The 17770-nt window shown below is 31.9% G+C and overlaps 1 protein-coding gene across 1 annotated transcript in view; it reads left to right on the top strand.

Annotated features, from left to right (window-relative positions):
* The window catches only part of LOC106683904 (transcription factor sox-3), a 39810-nt gene extending 22740 nt beyond the window's left edge, over positions 1 to 17070 (top strand). Inside the window, exon 2 of the mRNA XM_014425654.2 lies at positions 14045 to 17070. Within this exon, the coding sequence (XP_014281140.1) occupies positions 14045 to 14384 (340 nt within the window). The 3' untranslated portion in view covers positions 14385 to 17070. The remainder of the gene's footprint in view (positions 1 to 14044) is intronic.
* Positions 17071 to 17770: the final 700 nt, after the last annotated feature.

The following is a 17770-nucleotide window of genomic DNA, read 5'->3' as shown; positions in this document are numbered from 1 at the left end:
CGGCGCGAATCACTGCCTCCCGTAATACAGCGGGGATAATGCTTGTTAAAAAATACCGCAGAATTCCGTTAATTATGTTCCGGGTACATTTATAGAGCTTATAATATATTCCTTTTCAATTACGCTGTCTCAATTACTGTGTAGCGGACAGGATTGTATAATTTGCTTAATGAACTATTTATTTACTGTTTTGATATAGAACATCTAAGATGTCTTAAAACATTTTTCAAACGCTTTTATTTATTTTCACTTTTTTGAACCGACAAGCATTATGAAACTTAAGCTCACTTTTGATTATCTGATCCAACTGAAATTTGATGCAAATACATAAACCCGATAACAATATAATATTATGATGGGTTCAAGATGGAGAAGGATAGTAGCTACAGGATCTCCTTTCTGGTGGAAGGACTTAGAGTCATCAAATATACAATTATGTGGTGCAGTTTCGCAAAATCATTTTATATTAGGTTGGTGCATATAGGTCGGATTTTTGAGTGAATATAGTAAACTACATATCTTTTTTCACAAGCTGTTTATTTAATCAAAATATGTTCCACTTGCATCAATTCACTTTTCCCTACTTAAAGCATAAATACCTGTCTTAAAAAAATCCTGAAGAGTAAATTTTTTTTAAGACAGCCATCAATAAATTTAGATATTGAATTTTTCAGGCTGTCTTCATTTTATACTGTTTTGTCCGTAAAAACAGATCCAAATGTTTAAAAAATGAAAGTCGGTGGGCAAGAAATCTGATGAATAGATTGGGTGCTGCTAAACGTCATATTTCAATTCATTTTATTTCACAATTGTACTGTATTATCTATGCGGCCGTGCAACCATAAAGGTAGTTTTGGGTCTTTCTCGCGGTTTGTTTCGTAGTGAAAATCATTAGCCCGAAATTTTTCAAATCAACGCTGTACTTTTCAATCTTTAACAGTACTCTGGCCAAACGCCTGGTTTACATTGCGTGTAGCTTTTGCAGAATTATTACCAAGCTTATACTCAAACAAAAAAATTACACGAATATCGGTACAAAATTCAAAACAAATAATAAAAAGGAACACTTATGAGAATTGTTGAATATTGTTGAAATGTGACTCTGGCGATGGTCAGTACAACTATGAACGAGCTTGTGCCAAAAACAAAATTATAACGAAAAGAGGAAGAGATATTAGCATGTAAAAAATATATATTAAATGCTTTGTGCTTAATACAAAATATGTATTAAATAAAATCATTCCGACAATTCTTTCTTAATTGTTGAATCTGAAGCAGGTGATCACTGGTACTAGTACTGCTATTTGGTGGGGGATACAAGTCCGGCAAGTGGGCCTAGTGGTCATTTTTGTCTACCCCTGGCGGCTACCTAGGTTGCCGCCACGTACTATCCAAGGCGGGAGGATCAAGATTCATTTTTCGGGACCGCCGAAAAATGAATGTTAAAAACTGCCCTAGGTGGGAATCGAATCTACAATGTTCTGAACCGAGCACGCTGGGACCTACGGCCCAAGATTCCTGCCAGATTCCTCCTCCCCAATCAAGGGTACCTGTTTTATAGAGGCAAGATGGGCCCCAGGAGGGCACCTGAACCCACATGGTTAACCCACGGCTATATTAACAAAATAAATAATTATCTATCGCAGCCGAGTTCACACTCAGACCTAGGAAATAGTAAACTCACTGAGCTATATAGCTCCCTTATTTAAAAAAACATGGAGAAATATAATATTTATTTACAAATATTTACGTATATTAAATACATCAAACCAAATAATGACTCTGTCACTTATTTTATAGACATAATATGAAATTTATTTTGTTATAAACTCAATCTGGACTACACAAATGTAGCCCAATAAAAAAAAGGTTAGCATTATTATTTTGTATTGCTTAGATATTAATATCAACATTGAACATACAAAAGAAACCAATTGAGAATTGAAATGAAAAGGCTGGAGCTGATTCACTATGTAGCGGAAGAAATCGATGGTTCCCCTATCAGAGATGTAATGACACTTGAATTGTTCCACTGCCCTGGGCAGGATTGGAAGTGAAGGATCCGTAGGAGTGTTTTTAAATTCTATTTGGCGACCGAGGGCCGTAGCAAATCATCCTCCTAACTGCTCCGAGATAAGGGGAGGATTACCGTAGCTCCTTCCAATGCTAATGGGGGTCCCTCCTCGGGTTATTGTTGCCCTAATTGAACCTGTCTCTATCCCCCATTTAAATATACTTAATATTAACTCCTGTATTAACTGCCTCTGTCCTCTCCGTCGGGAAACACTCCTTAATTAAAGGTCCCTAAGCCCCTCTTTTATTTAATTGAAATATGTAATAACCTGTTGAATTAATATTTCTAGCAGAGGGTTTAGAATATAATGGGTTACAAATCCTCGAAACCTTGAGACCCAGATAGAGACACAATTCATAATTTTGAATCATGTTTAAAGTTTCAATAAGTTCTAATATCTATAAGTACAAGAGCCCAAGAGGAGAAAAAGGCAGTTATTTCACCCCAATTTTTGATTACTTAATTGAGAACTAGGTATAATTACTAGTCAAAATTGATGAGTCTCCCCAGTATAGGTAGGGGGGATAAAAATTGGCGGCTGTTTCAAAACGTTAAAAATAAGTAATTTTTTATTCGGAGCTCTATATCTTTACAACTATTAACAACAATAGAAAATCAAAGAGAGCATCATTTAAAGTAGAGTAAATTCGCTAAAATCTAAGCCTTTATAGAGCTATTTACCTGCAATAGTCCTCGAGATATAGCTTTTCAAAAAGCAATATTTCTTAAAAATCTACTGAATGTAGAAATAAATAGATAGTTAATTTATTTTGAGAAATCTATATCTCAGGAATTATGTGACGTATAGATGTCTATTAGCACTCAAATTAAAGCTAGTTTAATGTACTATAAAGTAATTTATCGTCATAGGAGTATTAGTTTTCATGATATTAGCTAAAATAAATTGATTTATAGTTGTTAAGACAAATTTTCATTTACCAAATTTATATACATATAAGAATATAACTACTACTATGAAGATAAGTGCCATAAACTACTTTATAGTAAGTTAATTTTTTTTTATTTTGAGTGTTGGCAGACATATGTGCATCTTGTGGGTCTAGAGATATTTTTTTTCAAAAATCCAACATTTTATACGAACAACTAGAAGTTAACATTTTGTGAGTTTATTTTGTCAAATATCATAAAAACTGCTACTCCTACAAAGATAAACTTTATAAACTATTTTATAGTAAATTTAACTAACTTTAATTTGCTTACTGGCAGACATCTGTACGTCCGAAGGTTACTGAAATAATTTTCATAAATCAAACCTACTGTCCGAACAACTATAAATCAGTATATTTTAGCAAATATCATGGAAACTACTATTGCTACGAAGGTAAAGGTCATAATCAACTTTATAGTACAACTATTTAGCTTTAATTTGAGTGCTAATAGACATTTGTACGTCGAATGGTTATTGAGATATAGATTTCTCAAATTAATTACTAAGTAATAATTAACATCACACTAAGACTGTAATTTTGCTATGAATAATCAGTAAGCTGTAACTGATGAATCTAACGTAATCATCTATCTGCTGAAGCATTCTATTCTCTTCCATAACCAGTGCGTTGTTCAGCGATTATGAAAAATAAAATTTTTGTATTAATATATCTGAAGCACCTTTGCTAAATAAAGTCTTATACAAATTTAGAGAATTTTAAGATAATTTAATAAAATTAAATGAGTTAGCAGAACAAATAGTTAAGAAGAAATATATTGTATAAAAATATTTTTTATTTTTTATTTTACAACATTAATAGAAAAATTCTTGCCCTCCCCTCTCCTGTATCCTCAATAAAAATGAGGGTGTCCTTTTTTTTTTCAGAGAATAATCTGGTTACGTTAGGTAGAGATAAATATTCTCTAGACCTATTTCAAAAGGGAGTTTCATGATTTAAAAATAATCAGTACAGTTTAATTTGGATTGAAAAGTATGTTACCTTTGATCATCTGTAAATATAACATAATATTATACAATGTACAATACATCTTATGCCTCTGTGATACTGAACCTTTTTTAGCTTAACCTGGAGATATAGACAAATAATTCCTCCACCAATTTAGAAGGGTAACAACTTTTTAAAATGATACTGAATATACTTTTATTCGAAGATGAACATCTGTTCAACCACTTTCTTGTAAAATAAGGGGAATGTGACATAATATTTTTTACCTCCTGGTATAAAAAGATCAAATATTGAAAATAAAAGAATCTGTTTTTAATGTTATAATGTATTCTTATAACCAACTGTTAAGGCAATTTATTTAATACCAAGAGTTAGAAAATTATTAGTTGATCGTAAGTAATTAATTGTAGGATGATGGTCTAGGCGGTCAATAAGTGCATAATAATGAATAAATATTAATTGATATATAAATAAATATTAAATATAAATTAAATAAATAAATAGTTTTTCTGTCATTTTGTACCTTTCTTGACTACCACCCGGTTCATCATCCTACAACTATTAGCTAGAGGCTCGGTAAATCCACTCTGCATAACATATTCAATATGTATACCTAATGCAAAACACAAAAACTTCTTTTTATTACCATCAAGAGTGAATAAATAAATGGAAAATTGTCTTTTCAATAATTCACAGAAAGCAGAGTGAGCACGGTCATTTGTAGACAAAAAGTGCAATGCAACTGAAGATGCGAGCTGGACAGACGAAACAATAGAGGGTAAATCCCTCGGACGAAATAATGAACAAAGCCCCGATTGACGAATCAAAAGAAAAAAAGTAGGACCCCTTGAAACGACCATCGGAAAAGCGATTGAGAGGATTTGGTAGGAGAGGTATCGGAGCAGATAGCTCTCTATTGTCGAATTGTTGATAACAGAGCCATTGTCACCCTAACCGGCATACAATTACAGGGTCACTGTCTCTGTTTGTTACTCAATTCCACTCTACTCTCTCATTGTCCTTTTTAAACCTCTTTACTCCTCGATATTTCAAACGGCTACTGTAATATTCAAAAAGTGATAGAAAAATAAAAAAAAATATTATTGTAAGAAGATATTTCACGACAGAAACCTGAGATGCATAATTTCCTTGAACCTTTAAATTTATAATATGATAATTGCTCTCGGCAATGGAAAAAAAACTTAATCAGTTTAACAATAAATTATCTATTATGGCCCTGGTCACAGTTTATGGTGACCAATTTTGTACTTTTCATTATTCTTGGTTAACAGAGTAGTCTATACTATGTTTCTGCAATCTAATTTAACCAAACTTTAATTTAACTAATCATACCGATTTCTGAAGCTTAACAGGACTCTGGAATCGCAAGTAAAGTTTCTCCGTTTGCCATCACGACAAAGTCTGCTTATGTTCTGTCAAAAGAACAGAAATAAATTTATTCGTTTCATATACAAAAACTGTTAGTGGTACACTATCTACTTAGCCTAACAAAACAATGCAAACCCATTTATAATATCGTTAATACAAAGCCGAAGTTACTTATCTGAACATTTCTGAGAATATTGTTTGATTTATGACTGATATTTTGAGTAACTAATTTCAATAATAGTCAATTTAAATTTTTTAATTAGTGATGTCACATTTAGGTTAGATTTCTTTGGCATTGCGATTAGAATAGAAAATAAAATTAAAATGCAACAAAATCCAAGATATAAAAAATTGCAAACGCCACTTTATCTTTGCTCCTGACGATAGTTTGTCTATTAAAAAAAATCAAAGTTCAGACAATATTTTATCTTTTTATTTATTTGTTTAATTTTTAGGTGCCCTATAAAACTAAAGGGTTAGTGGCACCGTATTCTGGATTTCGTGGTTACATTTTTCGATATAAGTTGTTCTCCTTCAGGAACTTAAACAAATTCTTCCAATTTTCTGGCAGTAAGGCTTGACGTTGCCCCCGAAGGCCAAAAGACTTCCTTGATGATTCCAACGCGAACAGTGTGCCAGGATATGCTCCATCGTCAGAGTACATTTACAACTATAACATATCGGTGAAGGATTTCTTTCAAGAAGGTGCTTGTGTATGTCCGATCCTGAGTCGGGTTATGATTGATTGTTCAAAGCGATTTTCGATAATTGGCGGTAGTGATTGAGTATCACCGAGTATTGTCTTCATTTTATTTGCTTCAGGTACCTTGGACCAAAAAACAGCGCCATGCTTCCTTGCATAGGGTCAGAACCGATTTATGGTAATCATACAGCGCCAAGTTACAATCAAGCACTGGAATAGGGCGCATGCTTCTTTGGCAGCTGTGTCAGTCAGTTCGTTTCCCGTTATATCTTTTGTTTCTCTTCAGTTTCCTTTCTTACCCTCAGAAATACGGGGTTTGGCATCAGCGATTAACTGATAAACCAATCACTGTTTCTGAAATAAAAAGGGTGTGCAAAGCGTGAACGGAAAGTTCTAATTTTATGGCATGTTGTAAACCAATACAGTAAGTAAAAAACCTAGTTAATAAATTCCAAAACCCTGTGGAAGGTTAAACACACACACACAAAAGCTGTTTTTAGATATTTTTCCTACTGAGAACGTATTTATTAAAAGAATTTCAAAACACTAAGATTAACTCTGGAATTGGTATACTGAAATTAAAAACCCTTTAATAAACTTCAAGTTAGTGAATTACTATAAATATACAATTTTAAAAGACATGTAAATTTACGATATTAATTCTTGAAGAATCCCTACATCTCAGTTTGCCGCCTGAAAAATTATGCTGTCAGATCATCAGTCTTAGCCGCCTTATGGTTTTTCATTCCCTTTCCTGTATCCATTATTTCCACTTTAACAGGTGGTACATCTTCATCTCTTTCAACATTTTCAATTGCTAGATTCTCCTGTTCTACTTGACCTACCTGTTTATGGTTCAGCAACCCTGCAAGGAAAATGCTTTTTCCATTGTTCTTGCACTTCTACTTTATTACGTAACACCACTGTACTTTGGTATATCCGCTCTTAAAGGTGTTAATCTTCCTGTATATTTTCCTTGTGACATTACTTTGCCTGGAAGATTCAATTTGTTTTATTTATTTTAGCAACACTTGATGATCCTAATGAATGAATCTGATGTATTCCAAATATACAGTATATACCCAATACATTATAAAAGGATATTAGATTGGGGTTACTTTCTCTATTGGAGTCATCCTGAAGACTGCCACGAAGCAAGTAGCTCTGCAAGTAGCCCAAGACTACGGTATAATAAATGGAGAAGGTCAAAGACAAAATAAAATCTATTTCCAGAGGTTCTCCCAATTACAGCCTATATCTTTCCGTAGTTTTCTGGTGTTGGTGTTCCTTACCTATTTTTTATTTTCATTTGATTATTTACTCAACTTCGAATAAATTAATCAGGAATCCATAAAGTAATGAATTTTTCGTAAAAGAGTGATTTTTAGTTTTTTTGTTTATGTTTTTGTCCGAATCGGGCCATAATTTTTTTAGTAGACTAGAAACAAGACGATAGATAAGAGGTATGATACATAGTCCAAAATGTAGAGAGAAAACTGGGAGGAAGGCGGAGGCGGTTGTCTCGGTGAAAAAGGGCGTACGAGGCTAATGCCCGATGTTAAGGGCCCGAGATAGCGACGGCTCCTCAGATAGAGGCCACAATGGCCCTATCTCACACCTACACTGCCCTTATCGATATCACTATTGTGTATTTAGACTGATCTACTGCTCTCCTAAGGCTCACGGCTACCGTCTTTTCTTCTCCCTATTCAGGGCCCACAATCCTCTTTCCAATTCCGTTCACTGATTTCTCTTTCGTATATTTCTTCTACCGAGGTTAAGGAATTTCTATAATTCATTAAGTTATTTTAACTTTCATTCTAACGATATTTCTACAAGGTATCTGCATAAAAATTACTCACTAATTGAAAACAAATTATTGCTTCTTATTAATGCTGTGTAAGAAATATATATATTTCCATAAGTTAAGTCAAACAGTAATTTTATATATTGATAGTAAAGGATAGTATGAAGTAACGAAATTGGTTCGACAAAAAATAATTCGTCTATTGATGAAGTTCAAATTGAAGAATCAGAAGAGTCCATAAAAATGATTATGGCGAAAGGATATTTTTAGGAGAGAGAGTGTAAATCACAAATTCAGGTGATTTAATGAAAAAATAGTTAGCCATTAGGATCTGATTTTTGTAATTTTGTATACTTTTAATGCAATAATTATATTTTTTCTTATTATACACACAAAAAATCTAATGCTATAGTAACTTCTAAAACCATATAGATCTCCGCCTGTATGCCTACCTTGTGGAACGCGACTTAGTTTGTTTGTTTGGTTGTTTAGTGGCGCCAAACTTCATTGGTCATCAACGCCATTTATATTTTATTTAATTATGCTAATATTCGTTAAATTTTATTTATTTTGATTTGATTATTTTATTTTTTTTTCTTCCAATCAAGTTATATTTTTGTCAGTAAATTTTGTGATTTCAAAAACTGAAACCCCTGTTCTATTGCCTTATCATCGTCTCCAATGGTTTTTGAGATATCTTGGCTTAGTCCCAAGCTATTGAGGTGTGGTGTAAAATATGGGCATCGTTGGAAAACATGGCTTATTGTTATTGCAATACTGGCAGTTCGGAGGCGTTTCTTTTGATATAAGATAGGAGTGGGTGAGCCTCGTGTGACCTATTCTCAGCCTAGTCAGTACAACTTCCTCTCTACGGCATTTGCGATTGGAGGTACCCCAGGGCTTGACATCCTTTTCAATATACTCATTGGGCTTTCGTTTCACATAGATTGCCATTTATCTTTGACTTCCTTTACAAGAGGCCTGCATATCTCTGACGGAGTTAAAATTGCTTTACCCCGTCTCGGAAGCGCGAGTGGTTCTCTTGCAGCGTGATCGGCCAGTTCATTCCCTGCGATTCCCACATGGCTTGGAACCCATAGAAATGTTACTGATATGTTGTGTAGAGCTTTTAAGTGAAAATGGATGCAGGAAATTCTCGGATGTTCTGGATACATAGAATCTAAAGCTTTTATCGAACTTAGTGAATCTGTAATTATCGTAATGTTGGTGTGGTTCAAAGATAAACAGAATTGAAGTGGACGCGACTTAGTGTTAAACATATTTTGACTGTATGACGAACATATGACTCCCTAAAATCCTTATATGGTTTACTAGCGGGTCTCTATTCCATCTTGCAGGATAACAAACAAACCGTGGATAAACTTTTTTAGCTTCTCCACCATTCTAAACTCTATTATAAAATTTCACAAGATTCTCATGTTGCAGTCACATTTCAATTAATTCAATTCACAAATTTTTAATTAATTAAAAATTTCACATTTCAATTAACAATTAAGGCAAAAATGACCCAGAAGTGGTTGATGCCTTAAAATTATTTTTAACAAAACAAAAAACATATAGGCCATAACAAAAAATTATATAAAAGCTTGTAAAATTATACAAATATTCATTTTCATTGTTTCTATGACACGTGTGTCCCATATCCTATGTAGATTATGATCATCGTACACTTATACATATCGTACACACTTTTCTTATAATAACCGCTTAGCTGTAGTTGCGATACCAACATCCCCCAACTTTCGCTCTCTCTCTGCACGACGATGATTAAATCCATAGTTCCAGCGATTGTTAAAAAAACTTGAATTCTGAGGAAATTCATAAGCCCCCCAGGAACATTAAGAATAATAAAAAATTTCTATATTCTGAAAAATGAAATTAATGTTAAACTATAAGTAGTGTGGAGAAGATGGTTAGGGGTGCGGTCAGGGAAGAATAAAAACTTATTTATTAGTGCCAACGTTTCGGCTAGAATTTCAGGCCTTCATCAGAGCTAAGAACAAAAATCAAGATAACAACTATAATGAATGAAAGGAATAACAGAATGTCAGAAAAGAACCAATCATATTGATACTTAGTGTTGAAAGGAAAAGTATAGTCTAAATATTATAATAAAAAATTAAAAGGCTAAATGAGAATGAGTAAGAGTTAAGTTAAGAAAGAGGAAAAGACAAACAAATATAGTACATAATGAAAATTAGTTAAAATTAAAGTTATGAAAAGAAATATTAATTAAATATCCTCTTATATTACTTACATTATACATTTTATTTCAAAACTATTTATGTATCAATATTCTTGGTTATTTTCTAATCACTGTGTTATTCTTTTTATTCATTAAGGTTGTTATCTTGTTTTTTTGTTCTTATCCCTGATGAAGGATTTGAAATTCTGGCCGAAATGTTGGCACTAATAAATATCTTTTTACTTATTTCTGTTCTATACCAAACCCCACCCATCTTCTCCTAATTTATATATATCCATTGTTAACAATTAACTCATCATTATTAGTGGTGTAAAAATTCATCGTAATTTGCGAGTACTGTCAAACTTCAAGTTGTTATGGACTTGCTGCTAATATCTTTCAAAACAAGCAAAAGTTCTCCATTTGAGACCTCAAAATGAGTTTCGGATAGTAATATTTAAGATTGAAATGCGACCTGCAAGTATGTGACTCTGATTCATCTTCGCCCGTTGACTGGTCCAGTTAAACTATCGTTGGAAAAACACTGTTTTAACCATAATTAAAAATTTTCCTCACGTTTGTGTTGTATGAATATAATGAATGGGCTCCCCTTTCATAACAGTGGCAAACATCCAGAATTCAAAACATAAAGTGATAGAAGAGGGTGTTTATTTATATGTTTTATATAAAATGATACCAAGAGATAGGAAGGGTGGTACAAAGCAACACTGTATAATAGGACAGGCAGGGACGTGGAGAACTGGAGGAAGAATGGGAAGCTGAAATCACAAGATAACAGGCCCATTCTTCGCAACTCTTCTTCCTCCTGACGGCCATTATCCCAGGATAATAAAGGATCTTTCTCCCTTCATGAGCGGTTCTTGCATTGTCTTTCTTGTCGCACAGTATGCACGTCACCTGTCAGTTGTCGCTATTATTGATAACATCATCTCGACAACTGCTCCAATCTTTTCGTTTCAGATCTCGGAATAAATCGGATTAAATTACGTAATACTAAATATCTAACGCTAAAATTTTATTTTAAAAACATTACCAAGTACTGCAAGCTGTTTAGAGACTATTGCTGGAAAGCAAAGAAAAGAAAGAAAAAGTTTAATGTTTAGGAATAAACATTTCTATAACATTAAATTGAAAGAGAAGAAAAAAATTGTTTTTTAGAACCTTTAAAAATACATATCACTTTAGCATATATATATATGGCTTGAAGCTCAACCAATCTACATTTACTCGCCAACAATGATTTTAGAAATGTCTGTTACTATGGTTTATGAATACCTTCAGTTTCAGTTTTTCAGATTAATTATTATGAATACGGGATTTTTACATTGGTTGGTGTTACGGTTGCCATGGTGAAATAAAAACACTGGCTAGATCTGTGTAGAAAAGAGGTGTTACGGTTGTCATGGTGAAAACAAAACGCGAGCGATATGTTTTGGACGAGTGGGTTTTGTTTTTGTGAAGGCGACAGTTTGATTCTGGGAACTTGTATGTTCAGACGAGTGAGTTTTGGTTTTGTGAAGGTAAGAATTTCATTTTGGAACACGTTACGATTGTTCAATGTGAAGTGTTAATAGTTCAAAGGCCCTCTGTCTTTATCGTTTGAACCGGAATATCACCATGTGAGAAATGTTGTCATATATGTTTGGTTTTTCAAAATTATGGTGTTTACTCCAATAGATGATCATTAACAATAGAAGTGGAGGACTACGTGGGGATTGAACTAAATTTTATTTTGTTTTTATTGTATATTCACTTTTATACTCTTTTGGATAATAATGTAAATATAGTTATTAAGGTTAAGGTTAAGTCAACCTATAAGTTTTAATTCTTTTATTAATCGATAAGAATTCTTTTTTTTTCTTTTTCATTCTCTGTATATATATTTTTTTTTCTTATTATTAAACTTTTGTACATATAGTTCTGCTGTTATGCATTGTTACATATATAGTTCTATGCTTTCAACTTGTTAATTTACTTATATTTTTTTTGTTGTTCACGGAATCGGTAACACCCCTAGGTTTTCTGTTATCTACTTGTAAAGATATTCGCCAGTGGTTATAATTCAACAATTGTTTATATAGTGGTATTTTTTTGTTTGTTATATTGTGGGCATTATGCATGGGGGTTTTCGTTATTTCTAAGAAAAATAACGTGGCGCCTAAGGAGTAATTTATTCTTTATTGTATTGTTTTTTTTTTTTTTTCCTTTTGAGATTATATCTTTTTTTTATTTGACTTTAACTCACTTCCTTCTCCGCTGAGCGTGGGCAACGATAAACGTATAACTAAGGATAAATCATAATTTGTGGTTATACTGTATTTATTCCTAGTCATAAATATGATGGAACTATCCCACGAAAATAATTTTAGTGAATCAATATAACTACATATGCACGCCCGAATCTAAAACAAAAATAAATTCACAAAAAAAAAAAAATCTATTTCGACTTTCTCAAAACAGGTATGAATTCTGTCGCGTTCATTTTCTTCCTTTATTCTTATCCCCCTTTTTCATCTCTTAATTCGTACTCTCTTTTATATTTCTTCTTTTTATCTGTTACTATTTCCGTTTTCATTTGTTTATAACCTTTTATTTTTCTAATTTAATTTTTACATTTCTTTATATACCCTTGTAATTTTCCAATTAATTTTTTACTTATGTCAAATGTTTGTATCTTTTTTAGCCCTGACGAAGCCCTGCAACGTGGGGCGAAACGTTGGCTCAATTAATATAGTTATTGCTATTTGAGTTTTATTTCACCGCACCTGGACCATATTTCATTTATTAAAATAAAATTAATTATATGGATTTCAAATGTCATACTTTCTGCATAATCCAATATTTTAAAGATATTTTATCTATCCAATGTTAATCTTTGTAAGTTTGTGAATATCTAATCCAGTGAAAAGGAACAAGTAATAGCATTTTAAAAAAACCGGTATATCCAGTTCAAAACGAATAAAATCTTCATTTTTTATTTTTCATAAAATTTATAATATATGCCAGTGATGATGTGTAGAACATCTTTCTTCAAATTGCTTTTTAAAAACATTAACATTTCTGCATTTGTTGCATACCAATATTTTAATGTATCTAATTATTCCTACGTAATCCATTCTTATAGTCCAAAAGCCCAACAAGAGATAAAAATAAGTTATTTCATCCCCATTTTTTTTTTCATTTTAATGAAAACTGAATACACCCAAGAGCTAAAATTGATGCCTGCGCCAGGCTATGACAAGAGTGATTAAAAAATAGTGGCTGTTCCTGAAGTTACAAAAAATCATTTTTAAGATCTTTTATGCAAAAAAAAAATTCCCCCTCAAGATTGTTATTTCAGAAAAACCCCAAAATTTTACTCATTTTCAATGTAGTTCCATATCCTTTAAACTATCCACAGCACGAAAAAATTCATGGTACATTGTTGAAGGTAGGGTCAATTTTCTGAAATGTGGGATCCAATAGAAGAGCTCTTTACCTCTCGAGACACAAGTTTTCATAAAGCAATATTTTTCCAAATACTAAAACATCCATATTTAAAAAGATAATTTTAGAGAATCTGCTGCTGAAAGATAAACATCATCACCTACATTATAACTATTCTAGCATTAATTTAAGTGCCAATAGGTACCTATAAGTCTGATAGTTCTGGTGATTTAGTCTTTCGTAAACTCAAACGTTTTTCCAAAATATGAGACATTAACATTTTGTGAATTTATCGGGGCTCATATTTAAAAAAATTTACGTTACTTTGAATGATGTTCTATTTAGTTTTAGGTAGTTTTAATGATAAGGAGCTCTGAATAAATTTTTTTTTTAAACTGACTCCAACTAGTTGGCGTGAAATAACTTCTTTTTTTCCACTGGGCTCATGGAACATTTAATTCTTCTTCTAGATCCGATTTTAAATTCTACTTCTTTGTTGCAGGGCCCTGCACATGAAGGAGCACCCAGACTACAAATACAGACCGCGGAGGAAGCCGAAAAGCCTGACGCCGAAGAAGGAGACGAAGCTGTACCCTGAAATGAGCAGAAGCCTGCTTCCTCCACCGCCACCGCTCCTCGACCCCGAGGTGAAGTTACCCCTCCTTCCACCGTTCCCCTACCCACTCTATCGCCTGGAGGATCTCGGGCAGAGCAAGATGGCCGATCTAGCCTTCCACGCTCTCTACGGAAAGTCCCTTTACTCAGCGGCGGTGGCTGCGGCCTCCTGGCAAGGCCCCTGTGGCTGCCCCGAACGGCCCCCGTCCCCGGAGCACGTGATATGAAGGCCGCTCCCAGTCCTGCCCGATGGGGTGGGGCTGGGACACCGCCTCTGGCCGTGGTGGCAGCCACCTAGGGCACCTCCGCCACCTCCAGAGTAGTACATCTATTCCTCACGTCGCTATTAATGCTAGTTTTTATTTTCTTCTCCATTCTTTTATTTCCTTTGATGAAGCCATTCGTATAATGGAAAACATGAACCTTAACGATTTTTTTTCCAAGTTAATTACTGTTTGCCATTTCATGTAAATGCTTGTCAAAAAAGGAGATTATAAGTTTATAATAAGAGACATAGTACATGACACTATTTATGCCAACATATATATCTAGGGTCTTCATGTCGACCTTGATGACTTACTTATTTAGATTTCAGTAACAGCATAAATTCTATATTCATTTTCTCTGTTTATTAATTTCCGTGATATCCTTTCTTTAGTTTTCGTGGTAGAATATATCATGCTATGAATTAATATGGAGAACTTTTAAGCACCACCGCGTTAACAGAAGTGTTAAACATATCCTCGAGGAATGTCTAAAATTTTCTAAAATCTCAAAGAATACCAACTAGATTTAATTAAATATATTTTTCAATGAACCAAATGAGGAAATGCATTAAGTAAACAAACATTAAATAAGTTCGGTAAGTTTTATTGAGATCTCTGTGTACAGGTGTCTCAAACTATCAGGGGAGAACAAACAAATTGGCATTATTATTTTAATAGAAAGTAATTAAATATAAATTTCTCAATCATAATGAGTAGTAGAGGCAATAAATAAATTAATAATAATAATCTCAAAATCTCCCTCGCTGTATTAGTTAACCCTAACAGTTTCACAATAATATAAATGAAACATTTGCTTTCTAATTAACTAATGAATGATCTTTAACATACCTATTATTTTTAGCTTTTCATGAAAAGCTCCTAATAGTTTTTAAAAAGGATCATATGTCTTATTGTATTATACAATGCAAGTTTTAGCCATTACATAAAATGGCGCATTTTTATTTAAACATTAAAATAATATTTTAAAACATAAAATAGGTCTGATTTTGATTGATTTTCCTCAAAACTTTCTCTGAGATAGTTTACTTCTCATCAGTGCTGAAGCACTGATCTATCTACCTAATCAAAAGATTCACAACACACAGATCAAATAAAAATATAATTAATCTTTTTCAATTTGTAATTCTGGCGTCAACCAGAAAAATTGCATTAACAGATGTGTAAATAGGAGTTAGGTTTATTAAATACAATTCGGAAAAACTAACAACTTATGAAAATTTCAAATTTTTCAAGTTAAAAATAAATAGCCATTCATGAATTAAAGAACAATACATTTACATGAAATGTTGCATGCAGTGAATAAAATAACTAATGAAAAGTATTAAAAACGATTAAATAAATTTAAATTTCAAGATTACAAAATTGAAATTATTGAATCCTTTCAAAATTATCTTTAAAAAATATAGCTACAGTGTAATTTCTACTATTTTCTCAAAAACAGAATCTCATTTCTTTTTTTAATAGAAGAATACATAACGATTGAATTTAAGATTGCTTTTGATTGAATTTGTTTTTAATTAATTTATTTTATTTATATGTTTCGTGTCAGATAATGTTCTGGTTTGCTTGATCACTTCTACACGGAACTTTTTTTAAAAATTTTAATTGATTAAATAGTATTTGTGACATTTGTGAAAAATAATGAGTGAATGTTGAACGAAAAACCTTTGTAAACGATAATCTTAGTTAAAATTTTAATTTGTTTTTATAATAGAAATTATTATCTAACTATCAGTCCAAGTTTTATTACGACATGTGAAGAAATAAAAAAAGAATTATTTGAAATATCCAGATATTCTATAGAACTAAAATTGTTTATTTAATATGGCCAGCAATTATTTTTATATGACTTATCATGTCATATAAAAATAACTCTGTATTTTATTGTAAACAAATTGATGAAGTTTATGTCTTGATGTGACTGTAATTCGATATTTAATGACTAAAACTGCTATAAAATGGTCAGTATAAATTTCATTCTCGGATAGATATATTATTGAGTGAATAAAATTGGTTAGTTTTTACATGTTGCACATTTTACTTCTTACACTACATGGCTTAAATATTAAATTTAAATAAATTATAACCTGAATTAATTATTGTTTCACAGTCATTGACATTAAATAAAATGTTAACTATTATTATTTAAATGAAGGATTGTATTGTTACATTTTAAGAATGAATGATAAAAAATTGTTAAATATTATTGTATAGAAAATAGGTACGCTTATCTACATGTACAAAATTTAATTTTATGTGATGTATATTAATATGTAAATAAATAGTATTAACTGGGAATACCCATGAGCCAGGTAGAATTAAAATAAATTACTCCCAACATTGTAGAAACCAAAATTAATATTAGTAATATGTTACCTCAGTATTTTTTATTAAATTTTATTCATTTTGTAAATAAATTTACTATGTTATTTGATATGTAGGATTGTTGATTGTTCAGCTGTCATACAGCTCAGGGACAGTGCAATTCCAAAGTGTAAATAAAGTTATGGTTTAAAATCAATAGGTTTGTGATGTTGAACGTGTTTTTAGAAAACATAGAATATTTTATTGTTATATCTGTAAATATTACATGAAGAAAACTATTAAAAATTTTTCAAAAATATCATATTTTTATTTATTTATTTATTCCTGATAATGCAGTCAGGAAATTATCCTCGTTGTAAGTAAATATATGAGAACTGTATGTATGACTCAATTTGATTGAAATCGTAAGCTTATCAAGTTTTTATTTGCCTTTTAGTCAGTAGATAAGGCACTTTTAATATCTGTAGCAGTTCAAGTTTGACATTTCCGGTAAAGTTCTGAAAATAAAAGGAAACTATAAGAACAAATATAGAGGTATTATATTTTGTTGATATTTTGTCATATAAGTAAATAATTGAAAATTCAACGAAACTCATCACATTATGACAAACGAACTTATTATGAAAAAGTTCATTTCAGATTTCCACCAGGTTCCTTACTCTCATTGGTCGAAATGTCTTATCCCTGCTATTCCTTAAGCATGAAATGGAAGAGGTAAGTGTATACACAATTTCTTGAAAGTAAATATTTTTTTATTTCCATTCACTATCTGTGTAATTTCCTCTATAAATCCACCTAATTACGTAGTTCGTGAGTCCGATGTGCAGATACTGACCGAACACGGTTCTTGCCAACAATGTTGTACAATTTACCTTAGCTTGGATGAAAGTTTTTACATTCTTTTTTTTTTTTTTTTTTTTTTTTAAATTGATAGATTTATTTATTGATAGATATTACAATCTGCCACACAGTTGTGGGCAATAGGTAATATTGATGAATGA

This window comes from Halyomorpha halys, unplaced genomic scaffold (assembly GCF_000696795.3).
Source record: "Halyomorpha halys isolate HHAL.00 unplaced genomic scaffold, Hhal_1.1 Scaffold526.1, whole genome shotgun sequence".
Classification (NCBI taxonomy): Eukaryota; Metazoa; Arthropoda; class Insecta; order Hemiptera; family Pentatomidae; genus Halyomorpha; species Halyomorpha halys.
This window is presented reverse-complemented; position numbering and strand designations above follow the sequence as displayed.